At 41.3% G+C, this 20,121-nt stretch overlaps 1 protein-coding gene across 1 annotated transcript; it reads right to left on the reverse strand.

The window, feature by feature from the left end:
* Positions 1-773: 773 nt before the first annotated feature.
* Positions 774-11,216, reverse strand: LOC139322832 (vomeronasal type-2 receptor 26-like). The gene is made up of 5 exons (XM_070952081.1): positions 11,049-11,216; positions 8,331-8,531; positions 4,351-4,563; positions 2,415-2,541; positions 774-1,684 (listed from the first exon to the last, which is right to left on the reverse strand). The coding sequence occupies exons 1-5, from the start codon at positions 11,214-11,216 to the stop codon at positions 774-776; spliced, it is 1,620 nt and encodes a 539-aa protein (XP_070808182.1).
* Positions 11,217-20,121: the final 8,905 nt, after the last annotated feature.

Here is a 20,121-nt window from a genome sequence, read left to right on the forward strand (position 1 = left end):
ACAGCTCTGCAAACAGTTAAAAGCCTGGTAGACCAGTACCTCTGCTAAATCCTAGAGAATTGTCACATGACCATCAAACCATCCCCACAAAATAATCCACGCCCACAGAACTGGTAGTAAAAAATTTTAGAACCCACCCCTGCCCTGATGGTATTTGCGATTCACTCAATCTCCTGCTTGCAACTATTCACATGGAGGGGCCACAGGTGGCCTCTGCTGGTCAAAATGTGGTGTGATTCACCCTTGGGTGGATCTCATCAAAAAGCTTCTTTCACAGGGCAAGGGCAGCTATGGGAAAGGTGAGCTAAGTAGGTCTCATTGGAAGAGAAGCTCTAAGCAGGGAGGGGGGCACCAACCCTATCTGGCTTGGCGGTGGGACAGGCAATCGTTCCCATGGAGATTATCAAACAACATGGGTGGAGCTTGGTTCCCACAGCTTCCATCCTACCTCTTTTCCTACTCACTCTCTCACAAATATACACTTTTAGCAGCAGTCAGTAGAAATTATTGCTCAAATCATTTCTTAAAAGGTAAATTTATTGTCAGTTGCTGAAGATCCAATTCATTTGAATGATTTTCACACAGTTCTCTTTAGCAAGATTTATTGAGATGAAAGGGAAGGGCGTTATGAGAATTACAGTCATTCAACCATTTTGAATTTTGAAACATACCCATATGATTTTCTTTGACTTCTGCATACTATCTAAGTGGAAATAATTAATGTTTTATTTCAAATAAAATGAAATCTTACAATTCAACCATGGTGTTGTATCTCATGTTTTTACATTTACTCTGCCTGTAAGATGCTCCTTTGTGTTCAGGTCTGGCCTCAGAAGGATAATGTAGCACTTGGGAATGAAGATGCAGCCCAGCAGACCAGCACTGGAGGCCAGGATGGAGAAGACCTGCACAGCCACCATGTATTTCCCTTTGGTGCTCAGGTAGGTGGGCACAAAAGTCACCCAGACACTGCAGAAGACCAGCATGCTGAAGGTGATCAGCTTGGCTTCGTTGAAGGCCCCTGGCAGGTTCCTGGCCAGGAAAGCCACTGTGAAGCAGATGGCAGCCAGGAAGCCCATGTAGCTGAGGGTGATGTAGAACATGACAACGGCCCCTTCGTTGCACTGCAGGATGATCTCTCCAGGCTGGGAGTGGAGGTCAGAGTCAGGGAATGGGGGAGAAACTCCCAGCCAGATGGAGCAGATGACAAGTTGGACTGCAGAAGAAGAAAGGATAATGGAGTTGGCCAAGCTCTTGCCCAACCATCTCTTCACTCGGTTTCCTGGTTTTGTGGCCAGGAAAGCTAGAACCACCGTGATGGTTTTGGCCAAAAGAGATGAAACGGCAACTGAGAAGATGATGCTGAAGACCGTTTGTCGGAGAAGGCAGGTGGCTTTCCTTGGTTGACCAATGAAGAGAAAAGGAGACAAGCACCAAAGCAAGAGGGAGACCAGAAGAATGTAGGAGAGGTCCCGGTTGTTGGCTTTGACAAGGGGAGTTTCTCGATACTTAATGAAGATGATTAAAACAAGGCCTGTAGTTAGGAATAAGAGCAGGGCAAAAGAGTCCAGGATGATGCCCAGATGTTCTTTATGAGGCAAGAAGGTTATAACTTTAGGGATACATTGGATTCTGTCTTTATTTGGATATTTATCATCTGGACACTTGATGCATTTTTCCGTATCTGAGAAAAGCAAAAAGCAATATTTGTTTAACATTCTGTCCTTTCAAATGTCAAGAATTATATTTTTGGGAAAACAATTAATACCAGGAATGTTTTCCAAGATGAATTGCTTAACAACTCCTCAGAAAAAAGATAAGAAGAATACAATTTTAAAATATATATATAGGTCTTTGATATTAGGGAACTTAGAACTTGATAGATTTCCTGTATAATGTGCTGAACCTTCATAGAAACCTACATTATTAGAGGTAAATAATAAATCAGTTAATCTTTCTACATAAACCTCCTGGGATCTACCAAGTGGCCCTTCTGAAGATACTGGATAATGCCTATCTTGTGAAATCTAGTTGGCTGGCAGGGAATGGTAGTCCTGCAAATAATCTGGAAAAGCTATTCGGAGAATTGGTAATATACATGTAATGAGGTGCACTCATAAATATCTACACCATCTCACTGTTCTTAGAACGGTAAAAGTGGCAGGAAGCATCAAAACAAAAACGAAGAGGTATTTCCTCTGGTAGCAGTAAACTTGCCCAATCGGCCATACCTCCTTTCTCTTCCCAGACCTTCTTTTGAGGTCTTTTTGCTATTCTTCCCTTTAGAATAGAAATTGTGCAGGTTGAAAATAAACAAGAAAACAATTGAGTTTCAATCTATCTTGCATTTTCACCAAAATTCTATGGCTAAATCCGTTTGGGCAAAACCTGTCCTTTCCTTTGGTGTCACCCACCTTCCTGAGTGGAGAAGGTTCCCTCCGGGCAAGGAATGCAGTCATAGCAGCAAACTGGCTCTCCTTCTCGAGCCCTCTTGACAAATCCAGGTTGACAATTTTCCACACATTTGGACTGAGGCAGGGACTAAGGAAAAAAAAAATGGCAAAGAAAATGTGTTAGGATTCATCATTCATGGAAAAATAGAGATAGAAATAAACATTAGACAAGTAGTTTCTGGTCTTCATTAAAGTAAAGATGAAATCTCTAACTAGTCTGAAAGGGTTACAAGGGATACAACTACAAACACTTTTCTACTTAATAAAGTCTGGTGGAATGGAATTGAGAGAAGATTTAAGGGTTAAGAGACAACCAGTGAGTTCCTTCTCATGGCCATATTAATATTCATTCCTCCATGCTTCATACAGCCATGATATTTTCAGAATGATAAACTATTCATGTTAAATTTTAGAATATTTATTTTATTATATTTATTAAAATAGTTTAAAACTGTGAGGAAGAAAAAAACCTTTGACTAGTAGGATATACAAACTTTTCTTCCTGAACTCCATAAAAGTTGCAAACCTTTTTGAAAGCAGTCCCAAACAGTCTCTGATTTAAGATAAAAAGACATAATTCCTTACAAATTAGGGCTGTCAGCTCTAAAGGAGATATTCTTTGTTTATTTGTATATTTCTTCTTCTTCAATTCATATTGCGGTCATGCCGTTGAAATGAGACTAAAACTGACTGCCTTGTTTCTTGAACTAGAGTGAGGCAAGATGGAGATCATGAGAATATGTCCCTCAAGCAGGGTTAGTCAGGTAACGTTTACAGCAGGTAGAAGGTGACACACCAACTGGCATGGAAAGACAGTCCCACTTTCATTAGTAGTTAAATTTGGAACCTCCTTTTTGACCATAGAGACCTTTGGTAGATAATAATCAAGGTACAGATTTAGTATGTTCTGTGCACTCAACTTCCTGAATGTCTCATGCAAAAACTAAGGTGGTTGCTTTTGAGAAGAGGCAGACTAGATTTAATTGGAGCTTGGACAAGGAATGTATAGATGAAGTGAAGTCCTATCTATACTTTCAGGCTTGTTTGTAGAGAAATAGGTTCCTGGCTCCCATATTTGAAGAAGAGTTCTTTAAGGGCCACAGCCTGAGCCAATAGCAGCAATAGCACTTAGACTTACATACTGCTTCCCAGGGCTTTACAGCCTCTCTAAGCAATTTACAGAGTCAGCCTCTTGCCCCCAACAATCTGGGTCCTCATTTTACCCATTTTAGAAAGATGGAAGGCTGAGTCAACCTTAAGCCTGGTGAGATTCAATCTGCCAAACTGCTGGCAGCCAGTGATCAGCAGAAGTAGTTTGCGGTACTGCACTCTAACCACTGTGCTACCGTGGCTCATAGGGCAGCTCCCCAACCATAGCTATCTGGTATTATCATTGTATCTATGACAAAAGTACATAACAGCAAAATAATCTCAATGATTTGGGGCAAGGAACAAGCCAGTTTAAGACTATCAGCACCACAATGTCACCCACTTGAGAGCTTCTCTCACCAGTTTTATGGAGATATGAGATGGCAGAGGGGACAGTACATGGTCTGATCTATTTCCCCAGAAACATCCCTTTGCATCCCATTTTTATTTGGACAGTGAGATGGACAGCTGGTAAGTTAAGCAAACAAACAACCTAATCAATCAATCAATCAATAAAAATGTTGGACACTATTGAATCAGCTGAAAACTGTGTTCCATGTTATAGTACCTTTAGGACGCTTTGGTCAATATCACTGAAGCCTCCCAAGCAGTTGAAGAAACTAGAAAGGTTCTAGTCCCCACATTCAATCCTCATGGAAAGTTATCCAGCTTGGTGAGTAGGCTTAGCCCATTTGAGATGGATCTAAGGCTTTGGAAGTCATTAGAAAAAGTCCAAAATATTCCTCACCTTGTTGAGCAACTTTAGCTGAGAAAGTGCGTCTTGGTTGATATTAACTCTCCCTCTTTCTAAACTCCCCAGTTGATGTTTGATGGGATGACCCCGGGGGAGAACCAGCAAGCTCATGATATTCAGCTCTAGTGCTACTTCTCCATTTTCATCCAAGTATAGTTTAAACTGTGAAATATTGAAAAAATCATTCTTCTCCATAAAATGATTGAACTAGAAGAGAAACATACAGGAATTTTAAAAATAGAAAATTGGCTTTCTTATCCCACGTGGGGATTTCAACCTTTCTTGTAGTGTTGTCTAACTTATTTATTTATTTATTTATTTATTTAATTTATTGAATTTATATCCCGCTCTTCTCCCCGAAGGGACTCAGGGTGGTGAACAGCCGAAAATTAAAATAACATACAATATAAAAGTTAAGATAACTAAAAATAAATTAAATTAATCCGCCTCCCAATTTAAAACCCCAAGCTATACAATTAAAAACTAACCCATAAAACCTATTCAGGCCAGGCCGGCTTGCTGAAATAAAAATGTCTTCAGGGCCTTACGGAAAGTGCGGAGATCCAGAATCAGCCATATTCCGGGAGGTAGCTCGTTCCAGAGGGCGGGTGCTCCCACAGAGAAGGGTCTCCCCCTGGGGGCCGCCAGCTGACATTTCTTGACCGACGGCACCCTGAGGAGGCCCTCTCTGTGAGAGCGTATTGGCCGGTGGGAGGTTATCAGTAGCAGAAGGCGGTCTCGTAAATACCCTGGCCCTAAGCCATGGAGCGCTTTAAAGGTGAGAACCAACACCTTGAAGCGCACCCGGAAGACCACCGGGAGCCAGTGCAGCTTGCGCAGAAGAGGTGTTATATAGGAGCGCCATGTCGCTCCCGTAATCATCCGCGCGGCCGCATTCTGGACCAGTTGGAGCCTCCGGGTGCTCCTCAAGGGAGCCCCATGTAGAGAGCCCCATGTAACTTTCAAATCTTGTGAGTTGGGAGAACAAGAGTTACCACTATCTTCAACAATTAAAAAGGTTCCGAAAAAATTGTCAATCATATATTAAAAAATACGCATTGAGAAAATATAATCGCCAAATTTCTCTATTAAAGGGAACATTTTAGAAGAGATCACAAATACATTGAATAAAGAAACAAAGAGATTAGGCATAAACTCCTTGGAGAAAAAATGGGGCGATTACAAGAAAGTGTGGATTGGTCAAGAAGGACATTGCCAGTCTAATCTCCTCCCAGGTGCACCAGAGAGGAAACAGGTCCACATGAGCTAAGTCTACTTTATTGAAAGTCCGCATCAGGAGAAGCTTCCCAGTCTGAAAATAGCCTGGGAGGAAGATCCTTTCTGTCAGTTATACAGCTGACTGCTTATCTGATCATTCCCTAGGCAGCATCTCCTCCACCTGTTCCCCAAGGCCATTTATTGATTTTTATTTTTTTTTATTTATTTCTATCCCTTTATTATTTTTACAAATAACTCAAGGCATCCAACCTATCCAACGTATCTTCCTCCTCTCTATTTTCCCCACAACAGCAATGAGCAGCATGTGAGGCAGGTTGGGCTGAGGGAGAGCGAGTGGCCCAAAGTTAGCCAGCTGGCTTTGGTGGCTAAGGCAGGACTTGAACTCATGATCTCCCTTGAACTAAGGAAGAATTTGATCTGGTGCCATACTATATTTGCAGATATAACTACACTCTCTTAATAGATTGTGGAAATGCTGTTGATATAATTTGGTTTCAGGAAACTATTATCAAACTGCTTCCTGAAAATTAAGTTAATTAATTAAGATAATGAATTTCAATGTCTTCATAAAACTGGGGAGTTATGAATAAATTAGCCCAGTGTAATCTATTTTTCTACATTGTCATTAATACAGGCAGGTTGTCGATAAAATATTATTTTGTGATGCAACATTTATATCAACTGTTAGACATAGCTAGTTTGATGTCATTTTTTGAAATACCCAGTTTCAGAACAAAAATTATTATTTCCTAATAGAGGTGCAGAAGTAAAATCATGCAGAAATATATGTAACTTTTACCAACTAGGACTCAACAAACTATGCTATCTCATAAAAGAATAATGGGATGGCAGTCATGATGTAGAACTTTCATTAAGATTTCATTTGTATTTTTTCTCATATAGCAGAATAACAGAGTTGGAAGGGGCCTTGGGAGGTCATCTAGTCCAATGCCCTGCTTGTGCAGGAGAGTCTATATCATTTCAGACAAACGGCTATCCAATCTCTTCTTAAAAATCTCCAGTGTTGGAGCACCCACATCTTCTGAAGGCAACTTCCGTTCCACTGGTTAATTGTTCTAACTGTCAGGAAATTTCTCCTTAATTCCAGGTTGCTTCTCTCCTTGATCAGTTTCCCATCCATTGTTTCTTGTCCTGCCTTCAGGTGCTTTGGAAAATAAGTTGGCCCACTTCATCTTTGTGGAAGCTCCTCAAATACTGGAAGACAGCTATCATGTCACCCCCAATCCTTCCCTGCATTAGGCTAGACATACTAGGACAATCTTTTAATTGGAGAAGGGAGGATACAGCCTGTCACACAGAATCTTAAGACTTGTTTACTATTTTTCCAGAGTGTCGTACATGGAATAAGGAACTCAGTTAGAAATTCAGTAAAGCAGAAGAAGTTTGGCCTCCACTTCTTTGTCCGGCACAGTTAACCAGGAACAGGAATTGAGTTCAAAGTTCTACAAGTTTATTACATGCTACCCAGGGGTGGGTACTATATACCTTTACTACTGGTTCGCAACGGGATCGTGCATGCGCCAAGCTTCTGCGCATGCGCAGATTGCTGTGACAACATCCAGGGCAGTGGGCGGGGCCTCCCACTGGTTTTACTACCGGTTCTTGTGAACCGGTCCGAACCGGGGGCAACCCACCACTGATCCTGCCTCTCCACAAGCTACACTATTAACTTAATCTACTAATTATAAAGCCAAATTGGCACAAGATAAGGTCAATGGTATTCATAGGGAGGGGGGCCTTGGGTCTCTTTTGGGGTTGTAAGAACTTCATACCAATGATGCATTTAACCGCACATAGAGGCTTTGCTTGATAATCTACTACAGTCATAGAAGAGAATAACAGAGTTGGAAGGGACCCTGGAGGTCTTGTAGTCCAACCCCCTGCCTAAGCAGGAAATCCTATATCACTTCAGACAAATGGTTGTTTAATCTCTTCTTTAAAACTTCCGCTGTTGGAGCATTCGCAATTTCTGGAGGCAAGTTGTTCCACTGGTTAATTGTTCTAACTGTCAGGAAATTTCCCCCTAGTTCTAAGTTGCTTCTCTCCTTGATTAGTTTCCACCCATGGCTTCTTGTCCTACCCTCTGGTGCTTTGGAGAATAGCTTGATCCCCTCTTCTTTGTAGCAGCCTCTCAGATATTGGAAGACTGCTATCCTGTCCTTCTTTTCATTAAACTAGATATACCCAGTTCCTGCAACCATTCTTTATATATTTTAGCCTCCAGGCCCCTAATCATCTTTGTTGCTCTTCTCTGCACTCTTTCTAGAGTCTACATCTTTTTTACATCGTGGCGACCAAAACTGAATGCAGTATTCCAAGTGTGGCCTTACCAAGGCATTATAAAGTGGTATTAACACTTCACGTGATCTTAATACAAGCAATCATCAGTCAGAAAAACCTTAAGTGGGATTCTGCAAAGAGAAGGCATTGGACTAGATGGTCTCATGGTCTCCTTCAAACTTATAACTGTAAAATTATAAGGTGGTAATTCCAAACCCCTATCTACAGCAATTTATTAAAAAATGTACCAACAGTTTTAAAATTAGCCATTTTTAATATCAAAGTAAATCCATCATGGTTCCCCATGTAATTAAGATTGGCCAGACTTGTTCACATTTTTTTTGCAGAAGGAGGTTGAGATAGTTCCCTTCATTCTCCTTTGAATTCCTTCTCTAAAGGAACTAGGTGGATGGATCCTTGTCGGGATCCCATACCTGCCATGGCTCCAACTTCTCTTTGCTCTTCCTTTTCCTCCTGGATTGGGAGGAATACGCAGCACTCAAGGCATGGGACAGAGACTTAATGACATTATAAGAAGACTCATTACTTGTGATCAAAGTGGTTCCATATTTCTCTTGTGTCCCCAGAGGGGCTTTCTGGGTGCATCTTCTCCGGCCTTTGACAGAAAAGAGGAGCTTTGAAAAAGAACAGCGAAAATAGTATTGAAACTGAGGTTTCAGACGGAAACTGGCTTCAAAGGCATCGTCCTTAGGCCTTTCTTTCACCTGAAGGGGAAAGCTCCAAATACTATGTATGTATTTCAAAATGTTTTCCTTTTCCATGTCATATAATCCCAAGCCTGTCAGGATCCAGACTTTCCCTTCAATGGGTCCTGGCAAATTTTCCAGTGTTGAGTGGAAAGAATGGAGTCTGTCTTTAATGGAAATATATTCTGTGAAGTGAAGAAAAACGTTGACTTGTCTCCATTTAGAGAGGGCATTCCTGAGGGCTGCTGCGTGACTTGTTGAGAACAGTTGTGATATAACAACACAAATTCTGTTCCTGACAAGCACAGGAGTGAAAGTCCTCAGGAAATACTCTCCATTCTCTGTGTCTGTAGAAAAGACACCAATCAAGATCCATCTGAAATGGAGGAGCAGTTGGATAATTCCTGCATAGTGGAATCCTTCTTTGGGGACCATCCTATAGAAAAAGGGGAACTGACTTTTATCGCTCAGAGCCTCTGAAGCAGTTTCAATACCGATCTGAAAAAGCAGTGAAAGATGTTATGTTATATTTAGGGTCAGATCAAGTCCTAAATATTTGTTTTTAATAAATCTAATGATTCCCATGAACATATGACAATAATTGTTGATTAGCCATTAGGCAATAGAGAATATAAAACTGACAAAAACATATATACAAATACAATAAAAAACAAATTAAGCTAAAAGAATAAGAAAAAAGGCTGCAAATGATATTTCCATGCCACCCCTAAAATTTAACACCATCAGACTCACACATACAGATTTCAGCTGAATTGTGTTTTTTTTCCAAATAAGGAGCTGTATATATATTATGTTTTACTTCTGATCACATAGAAAATATATTGTATACATATAAGGATCCCAATAAGCTATTTGTCTAATGCGTAGACCAAGAAACTGATCTCTCTCTTCCTTACACAACTGACATTGAAATAATAAATAATATGTATGTTATATTTGCTATTTATGGGGCTGCACAAATAAAAGTCTGTTCATTATAAAGGATTTGGTAAAATCTTCCATATATGACTCAAGTAAATACCACTCTAAGGTGTTTTTGTATTTCTGCAACACTTTGGCAATTTGGAAAGTCTGTTTGTAGCAGCTCATCCATTTCAGTTTTTCAACCTTACCGAGGATGGCTATATCTTTCTTTGCTTTGATCTCTGAGATTGTTTGGGTAGCGATCATTTGAGCTACTTCCCCAAGAATACAAGAGACAGGGAGATCACAACTCCTAATATAATTTCTCAGATATAATCTTTAACTGAAATTTTGTTTGGTCTAACCAACTGAATTTTGAGGTTGGTTGGTTCTTTCTGAGCTTGGCTGTTTTCTTGCAGAATTTTCATTACCCAAACTAGGTAACATCAACAGTCTATCACTGATGATAGTTTACCTAGTTTGGGTAATGAAATGCCTGCAAGAAAACAGCCAAGCTCAGAGAGCACCAAGGACCCCCCCCAGTTCACCCCTGAGCTACAAATATTCTCCTTTATTATAGTACAACTGATTTTTGGCATTCTCTCAGTTCCCATAGCTTTATTTTCAGATCAATAATAATATGCCCTCATTTTATAGAAAAAAATATATATAAATTCCCAAATGAGCTCTGAGGGCAGAAGCTGAAGTCCTCTTATTCTTCTCCAAGATACTTCTCAGATGCTGTGATTGGGTTTGTTTTAGTAATGATGTATTTTAACTACCATACTTCAGTTTGATATGAGAGCTTGGTGGTAACCTAGGCAATAGAGACTTTAATATAGAGGTCTTCAAACTTGGCAGCTTTAAGACTTGTGGACTTCAACTTCTAGAATTCTCCAGCACTTAGTCCCTTTCTCTAAATGAGCTTCATTGTTGAAGAGGGAGCTAACATCCAATTCCAGAGAAAACTACCCTAAGTAAGGGAAGATGTTAATTCACTCTATTTACTCACTGTCAAATAGCTATATATGGCTATGATGTCATTTTCCAAAGATCATGACTTTTGATATTGGTTTATCAATAATCAGGGAATTATTATGACAGCAGGAACCAATTCTTCTCAACAAATACCCAATCTAGCTTGAGACTATAATCATAATATCATATTGTCAGCATAAAAGAGGCGTTTAGTTTCTTAGGCATGTTTGCTTCAGAATTTTTCATTGGCCCTGGTAAGTCATATCTAGACAAAATAACTATGGTTCATGTATGCACTCCTGTTTTACCACTTCACAAGTGTGCAGGAAAAGCCCCCAAAGCCAGGGGGATGGTGTCATGATAGGACATGTCTGTTTTGATCCTTCCTCTGCCCCACTGTGGATCCCAATTGCCAGCAATGACACTACAGCAGCCATGGAAAAAAGCAGCTCTTGAATTCAATGGAGAAGATATGGCTGGATCTACTGCTCACCCTTACAATTCAACTCGGCCTACCAGGCATAAACACACATACACACAAACCTGTGGGATTTTGTAGATGTTGGCTAATGTTGATATCTGGTTGGAGATGTCCCTGTCAGCTGCATTAATCAGGGCCAAAATATTGTCCTTCCTTCCACAGCTATAGTTGGGAACATTGGCTTCTCCAGTAGAGAATATGTCCATCAAGGCATCTGAAGTGCCAAGCATGTTGAAATAGTTGTCGTGGATGTTGTAGACCAATGTGAGATTGTGCAAGAGCTGGGGATTCTTGCTGACAAGTTGAATGGCAAAAATATAGGATACTATATATAAATGGGAGTGTCTGCTGTAAAAAAAAAAGTGTTAATGTTATTATCAGCATCACGAACAGAGTGAACAAAACAGTTTTTTTCAATTTAATCCTCTATCAATTTTCCTAAAGCCAATACTGATACAAAAACCAGAGGCAAACGATAGTCATCAATCATAATTTAATATTTGTGAGTGTGGAGAAGATGGATGGATATAATCCTCCGCTATGGTTATGCATCACAAGTACACCATCATTCATAAAAATATTAATTTTTATCTACTCGCTTAGCAGGATTCGAAATAATTCGATCATTAATGTAGAACCATCATAAAAAGAAGAGGATTTTTGATAAGTAAAAAAAAATGCAGTTTAAAAAATGTCATTTGTTTATACAAGGATTAGGAATTGTATATTAATGTGCAGTTATAAAAATATGAAACTGGGCTATGCATGGACAATACAATCTTTTCAATCACTACCTTAAACAAGAGTTAATATTCAAGTGATGAATTCAAATTTGGAAGGAGAAAGGAAAATAATTTGGAGTTATTACAGTTTTTATTTTGCCTCATCTTTGGATTTCAGTTACTTCCACAAAATAAGACCAAGGACAGAAGCCACGGAAATTAAAGTGATTTAGGAAATTAGAGACATCCTGCAATACAGAAGTAAGTAAAATACGAGGGGGAAAAAGGAGAACAAACAAAGGGAATTGCAACCCCATCACACTGAATGACTTACAAGTGGAACTGACTAAAAGGAACTGTGTTGAAAGACAATGTTGAACGCAATATTGTTGCTGCAGAGATGATTATACCAATGAGATGGTCTCCTGGCCTGTAAAAGCTCCATGGTTTTTTCTCTTTTGGGTGCTCCAAACTTGGTGGGCACTTCATTCTAAGCTTCCCAGAAATTGGCAGGGACACCAACAGCATCAGAAGTAGAAGCAGGAGGACCATATTTCATAGGGGGAAATCAATCCTGTTTCTAAATATGAACAAGATTTAGAAGATTTCAAAGCACTCCCAGAAGAAGGAAATGCCAGCGGCTTTCCTGATTCAGACAGAGACCAACTGAGCTGCACCTGAAAAGGAGAGAAAGGCACAATCAAGAGCATAGTCCCTGCCTGTCCCAAAACTTGTGCCACACAGAGCACGACCTGAGGCATTTATCTTTTCCTGATACAAGATCCCTTGCTTGTTGCTTCAGTCTGATGTTAACATCAAAGGCAACCACTGGAGAACTACAAGAAGTGTCAGTGTCTACTATTGTGATAATTACAGAGTGACTCGATTTGTCCTCTGGAGCTTCTTGACTTCTTCCAGGGCTCCATGTGCAGAGGGGTAGCTAGAGAAAAATATGCTAGTGAATAATCAAAGATACACCCAGGAGGCTTTGTTCTCTAGTGGTTGTGGTCCTTCTTTTTAGGACATGTCCAGAAAGTGATCCTGGAGGAAGGTAGTTCCATAGCAAGAGAATTGATCTCTGTGGTCCTTCAGTCTGGTCTTTTGTCTTCAGAGACTTCTGTGGAAGGTCACCCAGAGCTGTGGAGTTTGGTGTCACTCTAGGTTCATGTCACTTAATTCTAGTGCTGCCTGTTTTCAAATATCAAGGAAACAATCAGTACCCTTGAACTCTGCCTAATGTTAAGACTAGGGCCTGTTGATGATTTTCTTTTATGTCACAATTTCATATATTCATCCTAAATTGGAGCTGGCTTTAAAATTGCTTGTGCCTGAGACAAAAATTCCATTTTCTATTTTTTCTAGCAATATTTTTGGATGAGAGCTGATTAAGGGGCAGGAAGGTAACAGCCTGTGGACTACATTGTTGGGTAAATAGGAAAAAAGACAGAGAGTGAATGGAATATTTTTTTTTCTTTTTATGTTTTATGTTGTTTTCCCATATTGTTATAAAACTCTAGGATTCTTTGTATTTTGAAATTTCTTAGTTTATTAAATAAAGAATGGACTAGTTCTGCAGCTGAGATGGTGATGATGCCTACAGTGTGGTGGATGGTGTGACCTGATTTTTTAAGATCTGGTGGACTTTCCTCCTTCTGGTTGTATGGATGTACTTAGTGGGGCGAGACCCCTTTGACATGCCCATCTCAAGCTGTGGTGTGAGCCCTTTCCCCAAAGACCTCCAAGTGCTTTGAAGGTGCGGTTAGAGTCCTGTGTTCCTGGCTTATCTGACTCAGTTATTGAAGGGTTGTGTCTCCTACAGTATCTGAAGGGGGCACATTTATATGTCCAAATACATCTGGGTCCTTACTAATCCAAAATGCCCTGCTGCCCTCATGTCATGGCTTCATGCAGGATCAACATCCTCTGGCTGGCTGGGACATTCATTTTACGGGATGGGATGATGGTGTTAACAACCACCGCTTGTGCACTGTTGTATTGTGGCATCTGGGAGAGTGTACCCCCAAGAAAGTTCTTCTCCTCGCTAGCAGGTAGTGGAGGGTGAAGTTAAAAGGTTGAAGTATAGAACTCACCCCATTCCTAAGAGGTCCCTGTCCTAATGTTTTCTTTTATTTGTATCCTTTTCATGTGTTTATAATTATGTTTACACGTGTATCTGTCATAAAATACATGCTTGATGAAAATAAATACATAAATATAAATAAATAAAGTATTGTGCCCATCAAACCTGCTTAGGGGATAATTTCCAAGGGGTCTTCAACACTTCCACATTCTTATGGTCAGTTCACACCTCAAATGGGGGTTGGCTGCCCCAGTGGTGGGATTCAATTTTTTAACAACCGGTTCTGTGGGCGTGGCTTAGTTGGGGGTGTGGCTTGGTGGTCATGTGACTGGGTGGGTGTGGCTAGCTGGTCATGTGACTGGGTGGGCGTGGCTAGCTGGTCATGTGACTGGATAGGTGTGGCTAGCTGGTCATGTGACTGGGTGGGCATGGCTATGTGCATAGGGATTACTCAGAGGGCTGAAAAAAGTGATTTATGACTGGTCCTCACACTTTTGACCGGCCCTCGCACTTACGACGATCCTCACATTTATACCCGTTGCGGCATTCTTAACCACCGTGTCAATCATTTCACCACTACTTCTCTTCACCACAGTGACAAGATAGGGCGCAAAATGTAAAATGTGAGGCCAGTCGTATGTTCAAGGACTGGTCAAAAGTGCGAGGACCGGTCAAAAATAACTTTTTCAGCCCTCTGAGTAGTCCATATGCACATAGGGACTACTCAGAGGGCTGAAAAAAGTCATTTATGACTGGTCCTCACACTTTTGACCGGTCATCATTTATGCCATCATTTATCTTCTAGTCCAGAGGTCTTCAAACTTGGCAACTTTAAGCCTGGCAGACTTCAACTCCCAGAATTCCCCAGCCAGCTATGCTGGCTAGAGAATTCTGGGAGTTGAAATCCACAAGTCTTAAAGCTGCCAAGTTTGAAGACCTCTGAGCTAGGGCTTTGGGGCCAGCCTTTTGGGGAGGGGGTCCCATTCGGAGAGACCCCCTGCCTCTCAGGAAGCATCAGGCCCAGGCAGAGAAAGTTGCCAAGGTTGGAGATCTCTGGACTAGAAGACCTCCAAAGGTCCCTTCCAATTCTGTAATTCACTCTATGTACACACACGTACACACACGTACACCCCTCTTCTAAAACTATACATATTCAACCTCACTTACTACATTTGGAAAAACACACCCAGAGTCCACTTTCTGCCACCCATTTAACTATAACTTCTGTACATTAGAACATTACACACGCCTTCAGATTTACTTCCCTAGCCTGCACGTGATTGTTAGAGCCAGGAGAGATCATGGATTGAGTAAAATGTGGTGAAACTCACTTAACAACGCTCTTGCTTAGCAACCAAAATTTTGGGCTCAATTCTGGTCATAAATCAAGGACTATCTCTGCCTTTCTCTGCATGGCAGCCTTGTCCTAGTAAACTCCTTCTCCTTTCTGACAATTTTCCTCTCTGTTAGAGGCACCAAAATAATCCAGTAAGGTTTCCTGCTGGAGCAGGGGGTTAGACTAGATGGCCTCTAAGATCCCTTCCAGCCCTAGATTGCTGTCCTGTTTCAAAGTGCCTTCTGAAGCCACATCTAGTGCCAGGGTTTGTGGTCCTTCCTTCCTCTTCTTTCTCTCTCTCCCCCCCTTCTTTCCTCTTTCTTTCTCTTTCTTCTTTCTTTCTCTCTTTCTCTCTCACCCTTCCTCTTTCTTTGTCTTTTTTTCTTTCTCTCTCTTTTCTCTCTCTCTCTCTTTCTTTCTTTCTTTTTCTTTTGTTGCAGGAAATGAAACGGAACCAAGCCAAGCTCTTCGATGCAGGAAAAAGTTTATTGTGCACGGTTCAAACAGTCCAAAGACGAGCAAAGGTTCTGAACATTGATGGCTGCTTTTGGCCAGATATTTATACAGTTTAAAGGCAGAGTTATTACAGAGAGTGAGACATTTCACACGTAGAAACTGCCCTTTCATCTATCTATAGGAAAGTAATAACAATCCTGTTCCCACAGGCTCAGGTTCTCAGCTCCGGAGCTCAAGACATAATAAAAGAGGAGAGAAGGGCCTCAAGGACAGTAAAGGGGGTAGTAAGGGAAGCAGTATTTCTCCTCTAGGATATACATGACATTTGGGCTGTAATAAACATTAAACAACAGGATGTATCTGTTTAGGGTCAGTTTGCCCCTTTTACAATTCTGTGCCTACGTCAAATACCTTTTGCCATCTTAGCACCTTGGCACGGAAGAGGCACTTCTGTCTCGACCAAAGATTTGGATTTCTAATATTTGAGTTTTATCCCAATATTGGATCTTAGCCTAGCTCATACCCCCCTTTGTGACTCATCTGTCTTACCCAGACGAGTCACACCTGCAGGTCCTCTTCCTGCTGGAGCCGTTTGTAATCCCACATAGCCATCACCTGAGCGGTTGTCTTACGTTCCACCAGCAAGGATAGACTTTTAGAAATAGTCTTAACAAACAGAGGTAGAATACATGGGAGAAAAATACACCCGGCCGCTATTAATCCTACCAGGCCAAAAGTGGCCTGCAGGCCGGGTAACTTTGGCCACCATCCTGAAAACATGTCCTGTAAATTAAGGCCTTTCCAAGTCTGGACTGGCACATGAGCTATTTTAACCATTTTATCTGTTATTTCCTTAATAACTTTTCCGCTTTCATCAATTTCCATGCAGCAGTTAGTCAAATTAAACTTTCCACATACCCCTCCTTCTTTGGCTAACGAGTAGTCTAAGGCTAATCTATTCTGCATAATATATGTCCTTGATTTGACACTTTCCCTAGCTAATTGAGTAAGACCTTTCACGGTTTCGTTGGTGATTATTTCGACCAAAGCTTGCAGACGAATTAAACGGTTCAGAATGTACACGGGGGTCCGATAGCCATACATGCCATCTTCCACCCATGTAGCTGGTCCATAAACCTCAATAATTCGCTCTGCAGGCCATTCCTCGCTTCCCCAACTACGTTGGTTACCTCCAACCCTAACCTTTCCTATTGCAGATGTGTCTACATGTCTCCTTTGTCTTAAGTTCCCTACCTCATCATACACCGGGACACCTAAAACCTGTCGAGTTTTAAGGGGAAGCAAAAAGAATCCTGGCCTAATTAATCCCAAAACACAGGCTCCACACCAAGATTTTGGTAGAACCCCATATGCCATTTTACCACATATCCAGTACAGCCCATCAGGAGCCAGCCATTCAAGGGTCTGATTATCTGGATCCTTGAAAAAGGATAACCCATTTACCTTAAACAAAGCCATTTCATCAGTTCCCTCTGTGGCATTACTTCCTGACCACCATACCTTATTTTCCCATTTGCCTGTGCATATGAGGTTTCCTACCTGATGACAGCCTGCTACAATCTTTCTCTGGAAACATACATTCCCTACCAGACTAGTAGTCAGAGTCCAGTCTCCATCTTTATCCTTATTATATGACAAGTTACCTTTTTGATCCATTTCTAGTACTTTGGAATAATTTAATTCCTGGGCTTCCCATGGCCATTTTTCTCCCATGTTAGTCCCTCCACAAACAAAACAATTTGATACATTCAGGGTACGGGCTATGTCTTCTGCCAATTTGACAAAGGTATTTGTTACATGACTAGGGATTTCGGGTACATTCAACTTCTCCATCTCCAAATAATATGACCAGAACAACCCTTTTGTGTCCTGTGTTGCTCTGGTAACTTTAGTGACATACCATCGAAGCGTTACAAGGGGATCTTTTCCCTTGGCATAAATTCCTAATCCATAATCCTCCTTCCATAATTTTGTCGGGGTACATGTAATCTTTATAGGGTTACATTCATTCTGTTGGCAGTTACTACTAGCTACCCCATTTTCCAGCTTGCATCTTTGGGTACCCCCTGGCTGATCTCCTGTCCACATAACTGCACAAGACCAATATGGACAATAACTATATGTGTCCCGATCACTGCATTCTCCCTGCTTTCGGCACATATACTTTTTGTCCAACATATAACTTCTTTCCCACTCCAATGTTCCACATGTTGACTTCCATACATCACAGTTATGATTAATAGCTAAACAGGCATCAAATGTTATCTCTACTGGATTCCCTAACTTTCTGAATTCTGTTTTATTCAAAAGTTCTTCTCTCCCACATTCCGTTGTGTATATTGACATTTCATAAGTAGTTATCTGTTTGGCTTCTGCGGGGTTATAGCACTGCACCTTATCCTTCAGTATACACATGTGATATATGGTATTGTTTACCTGACAGGTTCGGGGTGTGTGTTCCTTACACCCGTCAGGTTTTTGAGTGTGATAAATCAAAGTTTTAGAAACCCGTATTCCCTGCAGCGTATGCATGGGTCACAATTCTCCTTGCTTATTGCTTCTATCATGGGAATGTCTGGCTCACTTCGAAGTCCCATTACCCATCCACTCATCCATAATCCCAGTCCAACAATCACCATGTTCTGCATCCTCCCAGTCTTTTTCATTCTGATCTCTCAATGCTGTCTCAATAGTGGGGCTAGTCTTAAGTGTATAATAAGATCTCTCCAAACCTATCACCAAATAGTGCACTAGCATGTTTTCTATGATCTTTATGTCACACTCTATCAAACACCCTGTACACAAAACACAGTCTACACAATGAGCACAACAACAGCACTCACATCCACAATTACAAAACCAACACATTGGAAAGACAAAAATCTTTGTACATTCGAGAATTGCCTTTCACTTATTACAACTAGTATTTCTTTGGTCAGCAGACAATTTATACTATGTGGGTGTTCAGGAGAAGATCCGGGCAGTTAGGGATTGGAGTAGCTGGTGCCTCGATGCTCTTCGGTTGTCCACAAAACCACTGTTTATACCTGTAAAACACAATAATCGACAGGACCAATACCCCCAATCCCCAACACGCCCACAGCCAATTCTCTTCCCACATGGATCCTTGTTCTTCAGCCGCTTGTCCTTAATCAGCCTTCAACACAATATGGCAACCCAGATATCCAGTCCACTCTTTGATCTGCTGTGGGTCCCCACAATCGATCACACCTCCAAGTATCCTATATATAAAATAGAAAAAGCTTTCTTTAAACACGCTTGAATGTTAACTTAGTTGGTTTATGTTTGTCCACGGTCACTTTCCAGCCAGTTTCTGCTGCCGCCTTGACTCGTGTCCAGTGAATCCACAACTTTGATTCTGCAATCTTAATAGCAAGAGGAGAAATCATAATAATGGTAAAAGGTCCTTTCCATCTTCCTTCTAGTGGCTCCTTCTTCCAAAGTTTAACTCATACTTGACCCCCTGGTTTAAATGGGTGGCAATGGGTTATTAACTGGGGGGGGATACTTGTTCCATCACATATCGCTGGAGCCTCTCAACTTGCTTATTAAGTTCTTGTACCATTTCCATATTCCAAACCCCCCTTTATGCCCCAAGTCCGGCCACCCAGCCAAGTTCCTTCTTAACAACCCTGGCGGTTGTCCATACATTAACTCATATGGAGATAGCTTATGTTGGCCCCTTGGCGAGCTTCTGATTGCATATAAAGCTAGTGGTAAAGCATCAGGCCACTTTAAATGACTATCTGTACAGATCTTAGTTATTCTTTCTTTGAGTGTCCTGTTCATTCTTTCTACACATCTACCTGATTCCGGCCGAAATGCACTCTCATTCTCTCTCACATTATAGACCAAGGAAGAACATCCGACATTCTTCTTCTCTCATCCATGATAGTAATGTTGGGATTGAGAGGTTGCCGCAGGGATAAGGGCCACCTTGACATCATCTGACTGGCTGTTGTAGTCGGAGGGAGACGGCTGTTCTGGTGACACCCTCAAGGCCCTTTCTCTGGGGATTGAAGAAGGAAAAGAGGATTAAATTTGACTGGTGCATTATTTCCTTAACAGTCATAATACGGCTTATTCTTACTGGGGGCTCCATTAATTGGGGGTTTTCAAGGAAAATTGGGCAACCTATTAATCCAGGATGTTAGACAGACTCCTTTGGCAACAAGTTGGACTAGAGGATCTCCAAGGTCCCTTCCAGCCCTGAGGGATTTCTATCCTATCTCCTGTTAGTCCCACCAACATTTTGGGGGGTTTTCAGTGCCCCAGGGCTCCCCAGGTTGTGGTGATGCCACTCCCTTGAACAGGCGTGTGAGAGTAAGTTCCTCTCAAGGTTTGCTATGATCTATTGATTGGATCCTGGCTTGAACATTTGAATGAGCCAATCAGACTGCAGCTTTTGGCTCTGAGTTTTCCCGGACCTTTTCTAACTGACCATGACTCAGCATTTAAGCAGCTGCTCATTAACAGCACTCAACGGCCATTCAGAGCAG

The sequence above is a fragment of the Pituophis catenifer genome, unplaced genomic scaffold (genome assembly GCF_029215685.1).
Source record: "Pituophis catenifer annectens isolate HBS135680 unplaced genomic scaffold, rPitCat1.0.hap2 SCAF_11, whole genome shotgun sequence".
Classification (NCBI taxonomy): Eukaryota; Metazoa; Chordata; class Lepidosauria; order Squamata; family Colubridae; genus Pituophis; species Pituophis catenifer.